This window comes from Oncorhynchus keta, chromosome 34 (genome assembly GCF_023373465.1).
Source record: "Oncorhynchus keta strain PuntledgeMale-10-30-2019 chromosome 34, Oket_V2, whole genome shotgun sequence".
NCBI classification, from domain to species: Eukaryota; Metazoa; Chordata; class Actinopteri; order Salmoniformes; family Salmonidae; genus Oncorhynchus; species Oncorhynchus keta.
Genome location: NC_068454.1, coordinates 37,566,640 through 37,587,650, shown reverse-complemented (window position 1 = coordinate 37,587,650; position 21,011 = coordinate 37,566,640). Strand labels below are relative to the sequence as shown.

At 42.2% G+C, this 21,011-nt stretch overlaps 1 protein-coding gene across 2 annotated transcripts in view; it reads right to left on the bottom strand.

Moving 5' to 3' along the window:
• Positions 1–9,889: 9,889 nt before the first annotated feature.
• The window catches only part of LOC118366670 (obg-like ATPase 1), a 44,260-nt gene continuing 33,138 nt past the window's right edge, over positions 9,890–21,011 (bottom strand). For both annotated transcript variants that reach the window (XM_052493788.1, XM_052493790.1), the window contains exons 8-11: positions 16,096–16,236; positions 15,427–15,523; positions 13,182–13,304; positions 9,890–10,398 (exon numbers count right to left, since the gene is read on the bottom strand). In XM_052493788.1, the coding sequence (XP_052349748.1) occupies positions 10,294–10,398; positions 13,182–13,304; positions 15,427–15,523; positions 16,096–16,236 (466 nt within the window). In that variant the 3' untranslated portion in view covers positions 9,890–10,293. The remainder of the gene's footprint in view (positions 10,399–13,181; positions 13,305–15,426; positions 15,524–16,095; positions 16,237–21,011) is intronic.

Sequence of the window (21,011 nt, the reverse complement as noted above, 5' to 3'; positions counted from 1 at the left end):
GACACAACAGTGGTAGGCCTGATTACCGACAATGATGAAACGGCCTATAGGGAGGAGGTCAGAGACGTGGCAGTGTGGTGCCAGGACAACAACCTCTCCCTCAATGTGAGCAAGACAGAGGAGCTGATTGTGGACTACAGGAAAAGGGGACAAACAGGCTCCAATTAACATCGACGAGGCTGTAGTGGAGCGGGTCGAGAGTTTCAAGTTCCTCTGTGACCACATCACCAACGAACTATCATGGTCCAAACACACCAAGACACTTTTTTCCCCCTCAGGAGACTGATAAGATTTGGCATGGGTCCCCAGATCCTCAAAAAGTTCTACAGCTGCACCATCGAGAGCATCTTGACCAGTTGCATCACTGCCTGGTATGACAACTGCTCAGCATCTGACTGTAAGGTGCTACAGAGGGTAGTGCATACGGCCCAGTACATCACTGGGGCCAAGCTTCCTGCCATCCAGGACCTATATACTAGACAGTGTCAGAGGAAAGCCCAAAATATTGTCAAAGACTCCAGTAACCCAAGTCATAGACTGTTCTCTTTGCTACCGCACGGCAAGCGGTATCGGAGCGCCAAGTCTATGACCAAAAGGCTCCTTAACAGCTTCTACCCCCAAGCCAAAAGAGTGCTGAATCAAATGGCCACCCGGACTATTTACATTTACAGTCTCCACGGAATTTCCAAACACATATCCCTTGTGTGTGCATTGTTTGTACTCAACATGTCAAGGTTATTTATGTGTTTATTTATCATCCCATAAATTCTTTGTAAATGCTCATTCTTTTGGGGTTAAGGCTGAACTATTATAACTATTGTGGCTGCAACCTGGACTCAGGGGTAGATGTAACATAGTAGATACAAATCTGGACACCCAAATTAGCATGATATATTATGTTTGGTATGGTTTGTATTAATTTGTGAATGTCCATCATCCATGTCATATGATATGTTACAAATTACAATTAATAATATGTTATTGCAATTCCAATTAGTTGTTATTAACGTTAGCTAAGTGGCTAATGCTAACATTAGCTAGGCTAGGGGTTAAACGCCCACATCCACTTTTTTGAGCTTACCCATGATGTACCCATGATGTTGAACTACGATTTAAGTCAATAAATCATTGTTTTAATCAAAGTTGAATATATTTGGGCTTGAATGCCAAATCCGAACTGCCCACTTCGTGTAAATCCTTGTGAATGCTGTATCTTTCCCTATGATATGACATACAAATAGTTTTCAGCCTACATTTAGTTTCAGGTCTGGGTTTTATTTGAATGTTACCACCCACCAGCATGGCGTTGTTTATTAATCAGAAACAGCTGCAAAGTTCTTCCTCTTTGTGACTGAGATGAGCAAAACAGCCTTGTGTCCAATTGGCTGCATGAGCCAGGGAGCAAATATAAAATAAGGTGTGGTTTTTGACCCTCCTGTTTTTAACCAGAAAATTACAATAATGAATTGGATAATTTGTTGAGGTAGTCTGTAAACAGAAGAAAAAAAAAAATATATATATATATATATACACAATATCAGTCAAAAGTTTGGACACACCTACTCATTACTCATCACTTACTCAAGTTATTTTTTAAATGTTTCAAATGTATTTATTTGACCTTTATTTAACTAGGCAAGTCAGTTAAGAAAAAAATCTTATTTACAATGACGGCCTACCCAGGCCAACCCCGGACAATGCTTGGCCAATTGTGCGCCGCCCTATGGGACTCCCAATCACGGCCGGATGTGATTCAGCCTGGATTCAAACCAGGGACTGTAGTGACACCTCTTGCACTGAGATGTAGTGCCTTAGACCGCTGTGCTACTCTGGAGCCAGCTAGACAGACATACATTGTAGAATAATGGTGAATCTAGGGGGGAAAGAAACACACACCTATTTAGGCGAGGTGCTGGCTAGCGGAGTAGAACACTTTAAAAAATATTATAATAGTGAAGACATCAAAACTATGAAATAACACGTGTTCTACTCCAAATATATTTTGTATTTGAGATTCTTCAAAGTAGCCACCCTTTGCCTTGATGACAGCTTTGCATACTCATAGCTCTCTCTCAACCAGCTTCACCTGGAATGCTTTTCCAACAGTCTTGAAGGAGTTCCCACATATGCTGAGCACTTGTTGGCTGCTTTTCCTTCAACCTGCGGGCCAACTCATCCCAAACCATCTCAATTGGGTTGAGGTTGGGTGATTCTGGAGGCCAGGTCATCTGATGCAGCACTCCATCACTCTCCTCCTTGGTCAAATAGCCCTTACACAGACTGGAGGTGTGTTGCGTCATTGTCCTTTTGAAAAACAAATGGTAGTCCCACGAAGCGCAAACCAGATGAGATGGTGTATCGCTGCAGAATGCTCAAGTGTGCCTTGAATTCTAAAAAGATCACACAGGAAAGCACCCCCACACCATCACACCTCCTCCTTCATGCTTCACGGTGGGAACCACACACAAGGAGATCATCCGTTCACCTCCTCTGCGTCTCACAAAGACACGGCGGTTGTAACCAAAAATCTCAAATTTGGACTCATCAGACCAAAGGACAGACTTCCCACCGGTCTAATGTCCATTGCTCATGTTAAGCAAGTCTCATCTTATTATTGGTGTCCTTTTGTAGTGGTTTCTTTGTAGCAATTCGAACATGAAGGCCTGATTTACGCGGCCTCCTCTGAACAGTTGATGTGTCTTTTACTTGAACTCTGTTAAGCATTTATTTAGGCTGCAATTTCTATGGCTGGTCACTCTACTGAACTCATGCTCTGCAGCAAAGGTAACTCTGGTTCTTCCTTTCCTGTGGCAGTCCTCATGAGAGCCAGATTCATCATAGCGCTTGATGATTTTTGCAACTGCACTTGATTCTTGAAATTTTACAGATTGATTGACCTTCATGTCTTAAAGTAATGATGGACTGTCATTTATCTTCGCTTATGTGAGCTATTCTTGCCATAATATAGACTTGGTCTTTTACCAAATAGGGCTATCTTCTCTATACCAACATTAAGAAGGAAAGAAATTGCACAAATTAACTTTTAACAATGCACACCTGTTAATTGAAATGCATTCCACGTGACTACCTCATGAAGCTGTTTGGGAGAATGCCAAGAGTGTGCAAAACTGTCATCAAAGCAAAGGGTGGCTACTTTGAAGAATATAAAATATATTTAGATTTGTTTCACTTTCTTGGTTACTACATGATTCCATATGTGTTATTTCATAGTTTTGATGTCTTCACTATTATTCTACAATGTAGAAAATAGCAAAGATAAATAAATAAAAACTTGAATGAGTAGGTGTGTCCAAACTTTTGACTGGTACTATATATATATATATATATATATATACACACACTACCATTCAAAAGTTTGGGGTCACTTAGAAATGTCCTTGTTATTGAAAGAAAATGATTTTTTTGTCCATTAAAATAACATGAAATTGATCAGTGTAGATGTTGTTAGTGTTGTAAATGACTATTGTAGCTGGCAACAGCAGATTTTTTAATGGAATATCTACATAGGAGTACAGAGGCTCATTATCAGCAACCATCACTCCTGTATTCCAATTGCATGTTGTGTTAGCTAATCTAAGTTTATCATTTTAAATGGATAATTGATCATTAGAAAACCCTTTTGCAATTATGTTAGCACATCTGAAAACTGTCGTGCTGATTAAATAAGCATTAAAACTTCTTTAGACTAGTTGACTATCTGGAGCATCAGCATTTGTGGGTTCGATTACAGGCGCAAAATGGCTAGAAACAAATAACTTTCTTCTGAAACTCGTCAGTCTATTCTTGTTCTGAGAAATGAAGGCTATTCAATGCAAGAAATTGCCAAGAAACTGATGAACTCGTACAACGCTGTGTACTACTCCCTTCACAGAACAGCGCAAACTGGCTCTAACCAGAATAGAAAGAGGAGTGGGAGGTCCCGGTGCACAACTGAGCAAGAAGACAAGTACATTAGAGTGTCTAGTTTGAGAAACAGACGCCTCACAAGTCCTCAACTGGCAGCTTTATTAAATAGTACCTGCAAAACACCAGTCTCAACGTCAACAGTGAAGAGACGACTCCAGGATGCTGGCCTTCTAGGCATAGTTGCAAAGAAAAAGCCATATCTCAGACTGGCCAATAAAAATAAAATATTAAGATGGGCAAAAGAACACAGACACTGGACAGAGGAACTCTGCCTAGAAGGCCAGCATCCTGGAGTCGCCTCTCCACTGTTGACGTTGAGACTGGTGTTTTGCGGGTAAAATGATAAAATTGCATGATATGATAGCATTGCAAACCCACTCCCCCCGTCACCCCAAGATGAATGGTTTTGGCCACTAAAGTATTTCTTCGTTATGTGCTTCACTGCTTTGTTTGGTGTAACGTTAGCTAGAAACCACAAGTGTCTATCTAGATAATGAAAAGGCACCCACAAAAGAAAATTCAAGGAACTTATCAAGTCATTTGCGGCATGCATGATCGTGAGCAAAGTCATTGTAGACTATCATTCCACTTCTCATGTGAGAACCTTGAGCACAGGCTGGCTTGGCTTTGATGTACCAAAGACTGCCAGCAGCCTAGCTACCAAAGATTACACTGTGTCCATTACAATGTAGAAAAATGCATATCAGCTATCTTTCAATAGTTATCCATATTAACAGCGCATCATCTCATAGAAATAGATCGTCATCATCTATTTCTATGGCAGATTTGTGGCCGCAATTAATGGAAGATATCAAAACTTTGGAGATAATAGATGGTGACGTCTAAAATAGGCCAGTGGCTTCCGTCTGTTTAAATCCAGTCCCTAAGGTTAGGGTTAAGGTTAGGGTTAGGAGTAGGTTAAATGGTTAGGGCTAGGGGAAGGGTTAGCTAACATGCTAAATTAGTTGCAAAGTAGCTCAAAAGTAGTTTCAAAGTTTCAAACTAATTAGCTCAAATGCCAAAGTTGTCCTTGATGAGATTCAAACACGCAACCTTTGGTTTGCTAGACATTCACGTTATTTGTCATAAGTAACCTTCTGTCTTATGTAACCGTACCAAACATAACATATCATACTAATTTGAGTGTCCCCGATTTTCATTTACTATGTTATGTCTAGTCTATGAGACCAGGCTGGTGATTTACAATAGCAGGCTTTGGTCTTTCATGAGTGCACTTTTTAGAACTGGCTTTTTACTCTCTGCCATTCTTGATTTGGTGCCATTGTGGTTAGCCTCTGGGCGGAGTGGCACCACTTGATTGATGATGCTGACAGAACGTTTGTACCAATAGACAGAGAGGGCCCAAACAGCTACTAATCGTTGTTGATGTCCCTACATCCAACTACTGTCCTTCATTCTGTAAATTCATTGTAATTGATCTGACTTAAAAATATAACTACTTTCAACACATTAAATCATTTCAATGTCAGATATGATGCCACAAATTGTTATTAAACCAAGTGTGAAATGTGGGAATAATTTTACAGTAAAGCAAGCAGAGAGATCACTGTAACATCAAAGCTGTTCTCCAATAAAGTATAAAAACATTGATTTACTTTTTTTTTAAATTAAAAATAATAATTATTATTGAACCTTTATTTAATTTAACTAGGCAAGTCAGTTAAGAACAAATTCTTATTTAAAATGACGGCCTACATCGGCCAAACCCGGACAACGCTGGGCCAATTGTGCGCCACCCTATGAGACTCCCAATCACGGCCAGTTGTGATACAGCCTGGATTAGACAGCTAAATTAGACAGCTTGAATTATTTGCCTTCTACTAATGCAAACTATTTAACAAGACATGATATACAGGCAGATGTGGAGTTCCCTTACAGAAAGGAGACCAAATTAGCCCTGCTCTGACCCTTTGATAGCAAGCTTGTTGGTATTAAACACCAAAATGGCCTACTTATGACTTGATTAAAGACCAGAATCCTTTTATGGTGTTTTTTCTTAAGGGGTACATCTGTACGATTCTAAATAACATTATTACCTTTCCTAAGAAATGTACTGTCACTGCATTATATGAAAAACAAAACACTGACGGCAGACCACAGAGAACAATTTGTCATTCCAAGGCCCTTAAAACTACACTAGATGAATGGGCCTCAAAGTAGAGTTTGGGGGTTGGCTAACAACAACAACACCACTCTTGCCTAAAAAGAATGTGAAGGAATGTCTTTAGCCCCCACTGTAGTCCCTGGAGAAACTTCATGGTTTCACTCACACAATAATTAACCTAAAATACCCCCAGTAGCTTAACTTACACAAGCATATAGAACATACAGTGGGGCAAAAAAGTATTTAGTCAGCCACCAATTGTGCAAGTTCTCCCACTTAAAAAGAGGCCTGTAATTTTCATCATAGGTACACTTCAACTATGACAGACAAAATTAGGGGGAAAAATCCAGAAAATTACATTGTAGGATTTTTTATGAATTTATTTGCAAATTATGGTGGAAAATAAGTTTTTGGTCACCTACAAACAAGCAAGATTTCTGGCTCTCACAGACCTGTAACTTCTTCTTTAAGAGGTTCCTCTGTCCTCCACTCGTTGCCTGTATTAATGGCACCTGTTTGAACTTGTTATCAGTATTAAAAGACACCTGTCCACAACCTCAAACAGTCACACTCCAAACTCCACTATGGCCAAGACCAAAGAGCTGTCAAAGGACACCAGAAACAAAATTGTAAACCTGCACCAGGCTGGGAAGACTGAATCTGCAATAGGTAAGCAGCTTGGTTTGAAGAAATCAACTGTGGGAGCAATTGTTAGGAAATGGTAGACATACAAGACCACTGATAATCTCCCTCGATCTGGGGCTCCACGCAAGATCTCACCCCGTGGGGTCAAAATGATCACAACAACGGTGAGCAAAAATCCCATAACCACACGGGGGGACGTAGTAAATGACCTGCAGAGGACTGGGTCCAAAGTAACAAGGCCTACCATCAGTAACACACTACGCTGCCAGGGACTCAAATCCTGCAGTGCCAGTCGTGTCCCCCTGCTTAAGCCAGTACATGTCCAGGCCCATCTGAAGTTTGCTAAAGAGCATTTGGATGATCCAGAAGAAGATTGGGAGAATGTCATATGGTCAGATGAAACCAAAATATAACTTTTTGGTAAAAACTCAACTCGTTGTGTTTGGAGGACAAAGAATGCTGAGTTGCATCCAAAGAACACCATACCTACTGTGAAGCATGGTGGTGGAAACATCATGCTTTGGGGCTGTTTTTCTGCAAAGGGACCAGGACGACTGATCCGTGTAAAGGAAAGAATGAATGGGGCCATGTATCTTGAGATTTTGAGTGGAACCCTCCTTCCATCAGCAAGGGCATTGAAGATGAAACGTGGCTGGGTCTTTCAGCATGACAATGATCCCAAACACACCGCCCGGGAAACGAAGGAGTGGCTTCGTAAGAAGCATTTCAAGGTCCTGGAGTAGAACATCTTTGGAGGGAGTTGAAAGTCGGTGTTGCCCAGCAACAGCCCCAAAACATCACTGCTCTAGAGGAGATCTGCATGGAGGAATGGACCAAAATACCTGCAACAGTGTGTGAAAACCTTGTGAAGACTTACAGAAAACTTTGACCTCTGTCATTGCCAACAAAGGGTGTATAACAAAGTATTGAGATAAACTTTTGTTATTGACCAAATACTTATTTCCCACCATAATTTGCAAATAAATTCATTAAAAATCCTACAATGTGATTTTCTGTTTTTTTTCTTCTAATTTTGTCTGTCATAGTTGATGTGTACCTATGATAAAAATTACAGGCCTCTCTCATCTTTTTAAGTGGGAGAACTTGCACAATTGGTGGCTGACTAAATACTTTTTTGCCCCACTGTACATGGCAACTATGATGGCCAGTGAAAGTTGTTGAGTGTTCTTAATGGGGCTACTGTAGGAGGAAGATTTGTAATGCCGCAAGACCTACAATGCCGTGAAAAAGTATTTGTCCCCTTTCTGATTTTCTCTATTTTTGATACTGAATGTTATCAGATCTTCAACCAAAACCTAATATTAGATAAAGGGAACATGGGTTTACAAAGAACAAAAACAAAGTATCCTTATTTGATTTATTGAATTAACAAAGTTATGCAACACCCAATTCCCCTGTGTGAAAAAGTAATTGCCCCCTTACACTCAATAAGTGGTTGTTATACCTGTAGTTGTTGATCAGTCTCTCACATCGCTGTGTAGGGAATTTCAGCCCACTCTAGCATACAGAACTGCTTTAACTCAGTGACATTTATGGGTTTTCAAGCATGAACTTCTCATTTCATGTCCTGCCAAAACATCCTGGGATTAGGTCTGGACTTTGACTAGGCCATTCCAAACATTCTAAATATTTTTTTGTTTGTTGCCATTTTCATGTAGACTTGATTGTGTGTTTTGGATCATTGTCTTGCTGATGACCCAGCTGCGCTTCAGCTCACAGATTAATAGCCTGACATTCTCCTGTAGAATTATCTCATACAGAGCAGAATTCATGGTTCCTTCTATTAAGGCAAGTTGTCCAGGTCCTGAGGCAGCAAAGCATCCCCAAACCATCACACTACCACCACCATGCTTGACCGTTGGTATAAGGTTCTTACTGTGGAAATGCAGTGTTTGGTTTTCCACGGGACAAATGCGACTGGTGATCTTCCGGGTGCTATTTTAGATATATTCAGTCAACTTTTTGGACGAGATGGGTCCCATTATGCCTTGCGAAAACCAAACACTGCATTCCACGGTAAGAACCTCATACCAACGGTCACGCATGGTGGAGGTAGTGTGATGGTTTGGGGATGCTTTGCTGCCTCAGGACCTGGACGACTTGCCTTAATAGAAGGAACCATGAATTCTGCTCTATATGAGAGAATTCTACAGGAGAATGTCAGGCCATCCGTTTTCTTCCGCCCTCAACATCCCCCATCAAACATGATCCTAGTTTTTGGTCATGATTCTATTTTTGATTATATCTTGAAGACAGTAATACAACTTTATTTCAATGCCAAACACTATGCTTTGCAGGGTTTGTGCAGTCTTTGTTTGGTCAACACACAATTTCTTTAAGCTAGTGCATGCAATGCACTTCCAGAGAAATGACAATTTTTATTCAATCTTTGTGCCTCTACGAGAAGGCCATTTTGTTCTCTGCAGAGAGGGGTATTTATAGAGGCAAGATATTCAGCGAAGGAGCTTGATCCGCTCTGTGTTCTCACTCCTGTGGAGCAGACAATTTCACTTTGCAGCAGCGTCCGCAGCTCCAGCCATACCATTCCATCAGCATAAATGCCTCAAAAACACTTACACACAAAGTATACAGGTGAGAAAAACACTACTTCAGTGGGACTAGGAATGTTTTTTTTCTCGTGTTTTTCTTTTTTAGTTGTGCTCCCGAATTGTGACTTCTATTTTATTTTAGACTTATTTTCTATTTTAGACTTAAATGAAGACTATTCGAATGGAAATTGTTTTGGTTTAGTTGTTGCGTTTTCCCGGTCATTCAGTAGAATGGCGACACAGAGGAATTATTACAAAAACAGCCTTCAGGCAAACCTGTCTAATGATAATGGCACTCTCAATAATAATGGGGTGCACATTTATAAGCAGTCTCTTTAAATACAGAACATCTCAGAATATCAGGACTAACCATGGAGAGGAACGGTTCATTCAAACACAATTTCACCTGACCAATTCTCTTGTATGAAATAATCAATATCCCACACTTAGGCCTCTACAATAAGAATCGCTTTACAGATACAATTATGGTTGTCCTCTCTCTGCCAGAGCCACTGTCAACTGTGTCTTTTAATTCTGTAATCAGTTGCCAGCAGGACCCACTATCGCTGTCTGCAACCCGCGCGCCAGTCAATACAGACATCCCCAAACACACACAGGCTGGTTTTGTCAAATGTTTTATTGAGTATAGACATCTGGGCTACTGTAAAACATGCATTATCTCCGGAAGGAGGAGAGGAGCAGGTCGCTTTGTCCCTGCTGTCAGCTGTGTCAGGCCTGGCACCAGTGATGGAGATTAATGAAGTATCAAGAGAGTAATACGCTTCTTCAAATGCTCCTACCAAAAGCTGTCAACGTTTAGTGGACCTTTTCTTTGGCAAGGGGGACTGTATGGAATTCTCCTGAAGCAAAAACAAACAGGGATAATGTGGCAGAGTGGGCAGTAGGTAGGACTGAGCCGACCTGGCAGGTATCAATCACAATCTCCAGCTTTATTCTGTCTAAAACAAAGAAGAGGAATTATCTAACGGCACAGTCCATTCTGGTAGCCAACAGACTGTGACGGAGTCACTTCTTAGTCTTGGGCTGGTTCGGCGTGTTGAATTTGAAAAAGATGACGTCTCCGTCCTCCACAATGTAGGTTTTCCCCTGTTGTCTGTATTTCCCCGATGCCTATAAAACAGAGAAACACAACACCTAATTAATGACAGTAATGAAAAACAAGAAATGGCTATAAATAGTAAATTAGCAATGAACACACGTGATCATCTCACTCTTTCCTGAAAACAGCATATACACACAGTCATGTTTTATTCATGGAGTGACTAGATTCCCACTGAGTGAACAACCCTCTTCTCTGTCAATTTCCATTCATATGTACAAGTAAAATGTTAATAACGCTCTTCATTATAGCAACCTCATACTTCTCAAGGAAACAAAATAAGTTCCAACATTTCTTTTGTATACATTAGATGTGTTTGTTCCCCTTCCCGGGCAAACTCAAAATAATTGACTTGAAGTGCTAATACGGACGGGTTTATGCATTCTGGTTCTGCACAGAGCACAATTAATTAGAAGAATCAATGTCCCTTTAAAGGCTCAGGAGACCATTTAATCCAGACTCTATAGCACCAGAAACACTGCTTGGAGGGGGGATCAATGGCTATTTGTGATTCCAGAGTATGTATTAAACCAGACACGTCTAACTGGTTCATTTGCACTTGAAAGCAGCCATCTGGAGGAGCAAGCTTGGCTTAAGCAGATATGATTACTAATAATGTGATATCCCTGTACGCTGGCCTATTCAAACAGCCCATTCCCACAACTGACATGAACTAGCATTGGCCTTAATGCTGCAGTCAAAAATGCTCCATGTCCACATATACACGAGGGAACGGGGATTGGAAGGAGAGCATGCAACAGGACCTGAGGCTCTGACGTCAGGCTTCTATAACAATCATGTTCAAACCCCTAGAGCTCTGCACATTTCACCCTCTCCTGACACTTTAGGAACTAGTAACCAGAAATACATTACAGAGGATTTATACACATTTTTTACAAAGAATTGAGGTGAAATATTATTGAATTATTCAAATGTTTTGGTAATTTCCAGATCCCTATAGGGCTAGTAATGTAGTGCATGGATATCTGCCAGACAGAGGATTTGGAGATCTACTGGGTGACATTAGGAGTCAGTATGCCAAGCTCTCACTCCTTGCCAGTGCTAATCATACATCTCCTGCACAGGATTTAGGAGGGATTACTGTCTGATACTCATCTACAAACTCTGTGATCTCCACTTTGTCCTCATCCCTAATTGTTTAATCCATATATTCCATTGGTGAAACAACTTCTCACTGTTACTTTTAGACCTGCTACATTTTAAAACAGAAGCCAGGCCAATTTCAGGTTAAAAAGTATCCAATTACCACATGGTTTGATGTCATCAACAGCTATTGGCTGGTGGTCAAGTTTAATCATGTTTGAAGCTTAAGTACCACAACTATCTACATAATAGGACTGTGAAGGGCTTTGTACCCACTAATAACAGATGCCAGTCAAGGTTCTGGAGGTAAACCAATAGAGGCACTTCCTCTAGACACGTGCTAACCACTGACACGGACAGATTCATGTCCTGCTGTGTCAAGGGCAGGACCATTACAAGACAAACCAACAGCATCAGACACACTAGTCACGGTGGGTGTCGGGAAATTGCTACAATCCATTGTGTGACATGGAACACTTTGGAATGTTGTTCCTTGCCCCGAGCTTTCTTCTGAAAAAAGAAAACGCAAGACCCAATAGCGTTAACTCGACCAGGCCCGACGAGAGGTGTTGTAGTTGAAGCCAATGTCTTACAGTTACCCTGAGCATTTCCATGCACTCATAGACTGAGAATAAAAACGTTTAATGATCCAATGCAGCCATTTTTATCTCAATATCAAATCATTTCTGGGTCAAAATTAAGTACCTTGCTGTGATTGTTTTAAATTAAAATGGACAAAAAGAAACAAAACTGGCTGGGACTGTTGGGGAGTGGTCTGAGTCGGGAGGGGCAAACTCAAAACTAGCTGTTACTGACAGAGAGATTTGGAACTATTTCTTATTGGTCTATTAACCAATTTACCGCCTGGTGATGTTACCAGGCAGGCCAAAACTCAATCCTAACCAAACAGGCTGAGATTTCAGGAAGTCTTTTCAAACAGCTCTTACACTAAAAGGGCATTATCATAATTTTCATAGTATTATTCCAACCTCATAGTGTGGAAGTATGTACAACCACAGGCAAATCACGTTTTTGACTGCACTGGGCCTTTAAGCGCTCAGCGACATAACCTGCTGTATTTATCGTAGAGCTATTGTCTTCACAAATTCACCATGAAGTACAGTGATTATATTTGACAGAGCAGAGCCCATTTAAAAGCCACATCCCAGTAAAAAGGTCAAAACAAACATTGGCAGTTACATTGGCAGTTATAAAAGAAGATATGCAGGCCACACTTATGTGCTGTTCATCCGTGAAACAGTCCTTGTGTAAAAGAAAATGTCACACTTTATTTAACTTGCCCCTTTATATCGCTGTAACAGTGCTGCTACAGTGGCTTGGGGATTTGGCGGCAAAGAGTGTAAAGCTAACGGTGTGCTCTATAGATGTGGCTGGTTAACGCCTGGTGGGGTACCGAGAGCTTCCTCTGAGCGGCTGGTCTGAGGTATAAGAAAGGCCTACCATGAGCCTGTTAGAGCAGATTGGGATAAAGATATGTGCAGCAGGAGTAGAATTGCAGTGTTTAGAGACGGAATCAGTTGGCTTGTCAGGTGCGCTGGCGGAGTGTGTGCAGTAATTTCTTCCCCTGAGTAAAGGTGAAGAGCATTTGCAGTGCGAGCGGTGTGGTGACTGTCAGCTCCACTGATCACAGGAGACTTCCCTCATCTCCTGGCGCACCCCGACGGCTCACCTTGACAGCGTTCTCACTGCCTCCCTCTTTAAAATCCTCAAATTTCATTACTTCAGCCATAATGAAGCCCTTCTCAAAGTCCGTGTGGATCTTGCCGGCTGCCTGTGGAGCCTTGGTTCCTTTCTGTCAGGAGGAGGAAAGAGAAAGGACACACAAGGTAAATTAATTGTTTTGGAGAAGATGGATTACAGCACAGGACTGACATGCTGTTTGATAGGGGGATGGTGAAGTGAGCATGGCTAGGGGGTGTGTTGGGGGTTATTCTTACCTCGCTCCTGATTTCTGGATAGCACTACACACCGTTGTGCATTGGTAGAGCAGCCTTGAGGCCGATAAGGAGTCAGAGCTGCTATCAATGCCCACCAGCAATTTCTGATTCCCATTCCAGGGTGCTATTGATTTCTGTCCAAGCAATCTTGCCTCATTGTGGGTTGCGACTTTGGCCTCAGGTCGTCAGAGAGCGAGAGGGGCAGTGTTGCAGTGGGAGAGACACTATATTGACCTGGCTGTATCATACCTGACCATTTTGAAATAGAAACGTTCACTATATTTTATATACAGTGTATACTGTCTACATATGTATTTGTACATATTCTTACTCCTCTTTGTCATGTTTGAACTTCCTCAAAAGGTTTTCATAGCACAGCAGATGATTGAAAGTCAATGTAAAAGTTCCCTTTATGGAATATACATTTGAATTTAAACGGAACATACATTATAATGGAATAACCATGGAAAATATCAAATTGATTGTTTTAGATGTCCATTCCGAGTACCAAAAACAACTGTTTTCCCTAACTGTTTTATAAATTCTTTCTACATTAAATCCCATTTAGCGCTAGAAGTTACAACTGTCTCTGATAAAATACGCAATTTATATGCATTGAAATAATGCTGGGGGAAATTGACAAATGACCCAAATAAGTGACATTCCTGCTCTGCATCATTATGACTTGTGCCTGTCGACCTGCTCTCCCTCTCCCCCTCTCCCTGCTCCGTAGCACTGTGCCTCGAAACTGTTGAGCACCTTTAATTATGTATATAATCAGGTTGGGGTCAACATATTTCATGCCAAAAGAATGATGTGTATTTAATGACTCCAATACATTACCATCCCTATGCAATCTCATTGACGGAGTGCTTGTAAGTTTAACTACCATTAATCAGCATCAAGGTTTGTCTAGGTGGAGAAAATAGATTAGGGGATGATTTTGTCCTATGCCACACTACAAGAGGTACACATCATAGTAGTTAACAGCTATGCAGAGCAGCCTGATAGATAATGGTCACCTCGAGGCTGCCTAATAAAGCATGCTAAAGGGCTTAGCAGCACCACGTTACAGAGTGCAGTTTTTACAATGTAAGATGTATTGGGTTAATATAGTTACTCACCGATGCTTACCAGACTAAATGCCTCTCACACACAATCAAGGCTAGCCATAATCAGTTATGTCAAAGGAGACAAGCCCACAGGAGAGAAAGGCTTGGAGGACTTCTGTTACTTTCCTAAACACACCGAGGACATCACTCATGGCCGGGAGGAGGTGGCTCATATATTATTGTCAATCAAAAACTTTAAGCTCAAAGTCCTCTTTTTCTTAAGAACGTACTGTACATACTTTCAGTTGAGCCAGTTGTCTTAAACACTGCTCACGTTACTAACATGTGTTATAGGATGAACCAATGCATCGGTATGCTACTCCTGACAGGTAGAACACATTATTAGGACGGCCCTTAATCCTTTTATTCCCTCTAAAACATTTGCACAATACCAGTGTGCCGAGCCAACATCTGTATCGATGTCAATCCGCCTGTGATTCAGTGTCACCCAGGCTCTCGGCGGGCTCAGTAAACTGAGACACAGGGAGGAGGAGCCCCCAGCAGGGCCCACAAATGGTCAAATGAAAAGCCACATCAATTTCAGCACAGACAACCCCCGTCACACAGATTAGGCAGGCACAATGCTAGGGCCCCTTATCTCCCGCGGCAGGAGGAGGGCAGGCAGATCTGCGCTGGATGGAAACATTCTCAGGACGTAATGGGCAAAATCAATTGTTGCCCTCCTCAATCAATGTAGCCCCCCACTTTCACTGTTCAGCAGCTCACCAGTAATTGAAGTTATCCTTGGCCTGTAATGACTAGCTAAAGCAGGACCATGACAAAGTTGAAAGTGGCTGATATCAGGCTGGATGCCAGCAGGGTGGAACGGCTCGCGGCGCGGCCAGCCGCTGGGACAGGGTCTTACCCGGATGGTCCACGCACGGACCTCGTCTGGTCCAGCTGTGAAGAAGTACTCCAACTGTAGGGCTCCATAGCCAGCCTTGATGATCCTTGTCAGAACGCTGTCAGAATAAGCAGGGTGAAAGCAATATCAATTTTCATGTTGTTCACGGTGCTGTAAATGCTAGGTCATTTAGGGTATTTTAGTATTGCTTTGATTCGTAGCCACCTCTCTGGCAAGACCACATCAATCCCGGCATATAAACTCATTAAATAAATAAAATAGGATCACTTCGTTTAACATAGAGCATTTAATTCTCCAGTGATTTTTTTGGATTAATTGGCACGCTTGCCGTCTCATTTAGCACCTTTAAGAATTCATCCCAACGTCTCTCAGAGCTCGGGAGAAAAAAAAATCTGCTGTCACAATTTCTCTTCCTCCATAGAGGTTTTCACATATGAACAATACACCCAAAATGCCCAAGTTATAATTATACCTGTAGATGACAGATGACAGTTAAAAACTTAATTTAGAAGAAAACCCTTTGACTGAGTTGTTCCCGTTAAGAGAGGGATCCTTGCTTTATAATGGTAATTACTCTCCCATTTATTATTCTATCAGCGCATGTAATTAAAGGAGTGCGTGGAGGGCACAGTTGATAATAAAGTGTGGGGAGACTGAATGCTAATTAACCTCTGAGCCTTGTGCTCGGTGCAGTACTTCTGAATCTCCTCTTCACTCATGTCCTGCAGGACACTCTCCACTCCTCCGCTGAAGGGGATGACCAGCGCCCCGGGGTCATGACTGTCCACCCACTCCTTGATTTTCACCAACCTGGACAGTAGACACAACAACACAGACAGGATGGAGCTTCGTGGTGTTGGTGTTGACTGACAGAACAGAACAGAGTAGCGTTTGTTATCCGTCGGCTGGCCTATGCATATTCATGAGAGAACAGCCCGGCCTGTTTACCATGCCGTTTCGGAACATTGCCCTGCCAAGGTCGCCCTGCGATTGCACAGTTTCACTTTGTTGCTAAGTTTCGGTTATTAACAAGTTCCCAGTTCAGGACTACGTTTATGTGACATGTCATGTGTAGGTATGAAAGAATACATGCAATGACATCCCATTAAGAAAAAGCAGATTGTTGACAGTTATATAGTTAAAATGGCAATGTTTTACCCCAAATCCATCCTTACTGTTGGTTGAATCTTTACTGTAAAGGACAAGAAGATTTATTGCAAACCGTTAGCACCCAGTCCAATAATTGCTCTAAGGCCTGCAGGATGGATGTAAGTATTAGTGTTCCCACTTATGAACGTCTTCGTTATTCACTTCCCTTAAAGCCGTCTTAAGAGGTTTTTCTGCCCTGTGACTCAGCGGGACACCTGACATTGCAGGACAAAGATATCCTCACAGTTAATGGTAACTCTCTGCCAGAACAATGTGTGAGGGGGGTCGGATAATGATGAGATTAGCCCCACACGCTTTCAGCCTGGCCTGGGATTGGACGAAACCCAACGAGCAGCATCACACAGACCCATTTTAACACTTTGGGCCCGACAGAGAGAGCTCCCAGACTTGATTCTAAAGGCCCCTGTCATTATCTGTAATCCTACTTTCCTGTTTAAAAACCTATAAATCAAAAGGCAGGGAGTGACCGCACAACCTCAATGCCACAGCTATTCCAATAACAATGTCAACCGTTTATCATCTCGCTATTGGATCACTGGTGCAGTCAATCAACTCTAGTGTATTTCTACCCCTTACAGCTTACAACAATACAATCAATGCTAAATATGGGAAAAGAATGACAACTTCAGGGAAATGTCATAGCAGCGGTTGCTTGGATGCTTTTTTTGATCATTTAATTTATCTTACTGAGTGATGCCAAAATCGCTTCTTACACCATCAATGGATTCCCTCTGCAGTAAACATAACTATCTATCTAGAACCATCGCCTAATATTTCCCTTCCTGCTAAGAGTGTGGCTGTGATGCGCTTAAACGAGAGTTGAGGATTTGACAGCCGCCACTATGAGCTGGCCACCACTTCCCATGAAGGGAAAGAAACAACATTTAGTGGAAACCTCCAGCTTGAAAGCCAAGGAGATGACTGCCTCTCCAAGAGGGGAAAAGAATCCAATCTGGGATAATAACAGCTGTAGCCTGTCACTTTTCGGAGCCGAGCCGTCTATTGGTTGGCAGATTATTTGCATTCCTCAGGTATCGCATTCTCTACAGGCAGCCGAATAATGATTCACAAATCACTCTCCCAACACCAGTCAAGGGCTGTGATCCTGTGAATAGACCATTGTACCTGCGACTGTAATTGGTGAAGACTTGACAGAAGCGAGCTTCGCCAGCCAAGTAACAAAGAGGCTCTTGGTGGAGCGCTGAGGGATGATTTTAATAATGTGGACGCCGAGATGGAGAATGTGAGCGCCAAATGAGCACGAGGGTCCCTGGGTCCTCGCATCGAGTGACACAGGAGCAGACAAACACCTTGCCACGGGAACAAGGTACACCCCCTTCTCCCAACAGAGGCAACGCAGCACTGTCAATTAAGAGATTTGATGTTCTGTCAACATGACTTCTCCAACCAATTTCAGGAACTTCACCACTGTCTAGTCACGCCACTTTACAGTAGTTACATCCTCTCCAATTATTTGTGTGAGAACGCGTCTTGACAAATGAATCGGGTAAATGTTCATGCCAAAACATCAAGAATATTGCTCCTCTCCAAGAGGCTATTCCATCACGCATACATTGGTAAATAATGACATACAAAGTGTCATGTGATGTCAGTCCGTCATGTCAGAGTCAGACCGTGCAGGTAATAAGTGAAAAGTTGTCTGCACTCAGATGGGTCCATGTCCTGTATCTTTAATGCGCTGACAACTTGATACTGAGTCTGGGCCATCTGTCTCAACTATGCACTCTACAATCTAAGCAATGCCGAGCTTAATACATCAGAAACGGGCAAATAAAATGTATATTCTATTGTCGAAATGTTTCACTTTCAGTATACAGTTTACACAGTGTTGACTCAATCCAAGAATGCTTCAAAGTACTCGTACTATTTGAGAAAAAAAACATGTTCCTTAACATGCTGTGCAATTGAGTTCAGATGTGTTGTTTGTAAAAGCAGGGTGACCACTGTCAAAGATGCCAAAATATCAAAGTAGATACAATACATTACTGGGGGAAGAGAACAAAAGACTGTGAAAGAAAAGACACTGTGTGTGTGTGTGTGTGTGTCTTGTCACTGTCCCATTATGCCTCAGTATAGAGTGCCATCTCTCACAGCTCTGCTAATAGAAAGATTCAGCACTTTCAAATCTAGATCTCTTTCTCTGAACAAATGACGCCTGAAATTTTTATTCTTTTTATAATGGAATTTCAATGGCCTTCGCTGCAAATCTAGTGGACATTTTTGCATATCAAGTAGGAAAAATTGAATGTTAACCACGTTTTAATGTGATTAAGGGTGACAGGGACATTATTTCTGCTAATCACTCACCGGCCTAAAAGCCTCAAACAAGACTGGGGAACGAGCCAGGTTTCTGCTGCTTTTCCTGCTAGTCTCCTAAAACAAAGTATGTATATATATCCCGTATATAATAATTTAAAAGCAAATATAATACATCAATATTTTCTTTAAAACCAGCCTCCAACGATTTCTATTTCTAAATGTATTTATTTTAATCTCTATTCAACCTAATATATATTCATTAAATTATGCATATTTCTGGTATTTTCATATACGGCTTTAACGGTATTTTCTTGCGGTCATGTTATTTCGATTATTCAAAACAACCACATCCTAAACATGCTGTTATTCGATACCCTAATAGCCTTTTTTGTGTGTCGCCTACATATTTTATTCCACAATAAGCCGACAATACCTACACCTAAATTAACACAGGTTATTAGCTCTACAATACACGCCTGCAGCAATTACAATACGTCTGTCTATTCAACGGAACAACCTATGGTAAAGTAATGACAACCTACTAAAAACAAAAGAGCTTCCAACACACAGTAGGCTGGAATGAACACTTCCCACAGGGGTGCCTTGTCTATTTGTCTTGTTCTGTGAGAGAATCCTGAAGGGGGAATAATTCCTGTGTTTCCGCCTGCCTGGGGCTGCCCTGGGCTTTGTCACAGCTTTGATCTGCTTAAGCGACTCAGGAGGGAGGACACAATGGGAGCTCCTAAAGTACAGGTGCAGTTACCTGAGCCTGTGACCTGGGCCTGTGTCTGCCGTGCATTCATACGGACCGGCTTCATTATCACTGCTTAGTCAGGTAAGCCTGTAAAAAGGTGAGGACAAAGGGACCCAGCACCTAGGCCCAGAGTGGCCTCCTTTCAGATGCAATTGAATGCTGACAGGACTGAGAAGTAATCCTCTAACAATCTCTCCCTCTCCACTACTTCATTACTGACCCACCCACAGGTGGACAGACACACAGCCAAACAAAGCTCCTCAGCACTTGAACCTGGATATTACGCACACGCACGCGCACGCACGCACGCACATGCGCGCGCACAAACACACGCACACACACACACACACACACACACACACACACACACACACACACACACACACACACACACACACACACACACACACACACACACACACACACACACACACACACACACACAGCTAAAGGATTCCCCATCTGTCTGCTGTTGCTGCTGCTGGCTTGCATGCCATGCACCAACTAATACAATAACAACCCAGAGGCTTTATCCCCCCCCTCTCTGTTTCTCAGTTCCCGCTGAACGCTCTGGAGCACGCAGCATCTCGACCAGCTCTCCACCCCTCCTCCCTCAGTGGAGGGGGGAAATGAGAGGTATGAGCTCACGGTGCCGTTTGAGGCTGGGAAGTCAGGGGCTCTGTGGGACGCTTTTCATCCTCCCAGTGGTGCGCTCCTGTGAGGACACGAGTGCAGAAGCTCTCTGCTCCTCGTGGCCACGGCTGGATGGAGAGGCGAAGAGAGGCAATACATACAGCCCTGAGAGGCACGCAGCCAGCACACAACCTCAGCCTCTCTCACTACTTTCCTCACATCACAGCCAATATTGTGAACTTGTTTCCCTCTTCACGGCTGAGGGGAGCAGAGCGGTACCGGCACAATGGGAAGAGGCTTAATTAAGAGCATCCTCTTCCTCTCTTTTCTCAAGCTGCACAACAAGGCCATGCTAACAACAGGCTTTTTCAATTGTTTTTTTCGCTAACAACTTTCTTTCATGAAGTACAAATACTTGAAAACAAACATAGATCAAATCCATAGTGAATTTGGCTTTAGTGAATGAACAAACACTCCATACAAATACAAAAACGAATATCACGATCAGAAATTCAAACAGTAACTCCCAAGAGTACATACTACATCACCCTAAATAATTCTCTATACGGGGCAGCAGGGCTGTCATTCATTGCAATTGACTGCGAGCAAGAACACGAGGGGGGAGAAAGTCATCAAGATGTGACAATTGTGACAAGAGCAGGCAAAGTGTAGAGCAAGCAGCAGAATGTAAAGCGGTGGATTTCTCCATCTCTCCCTCTCTCTTCCTGGATGACAGCTTAATGTGTAC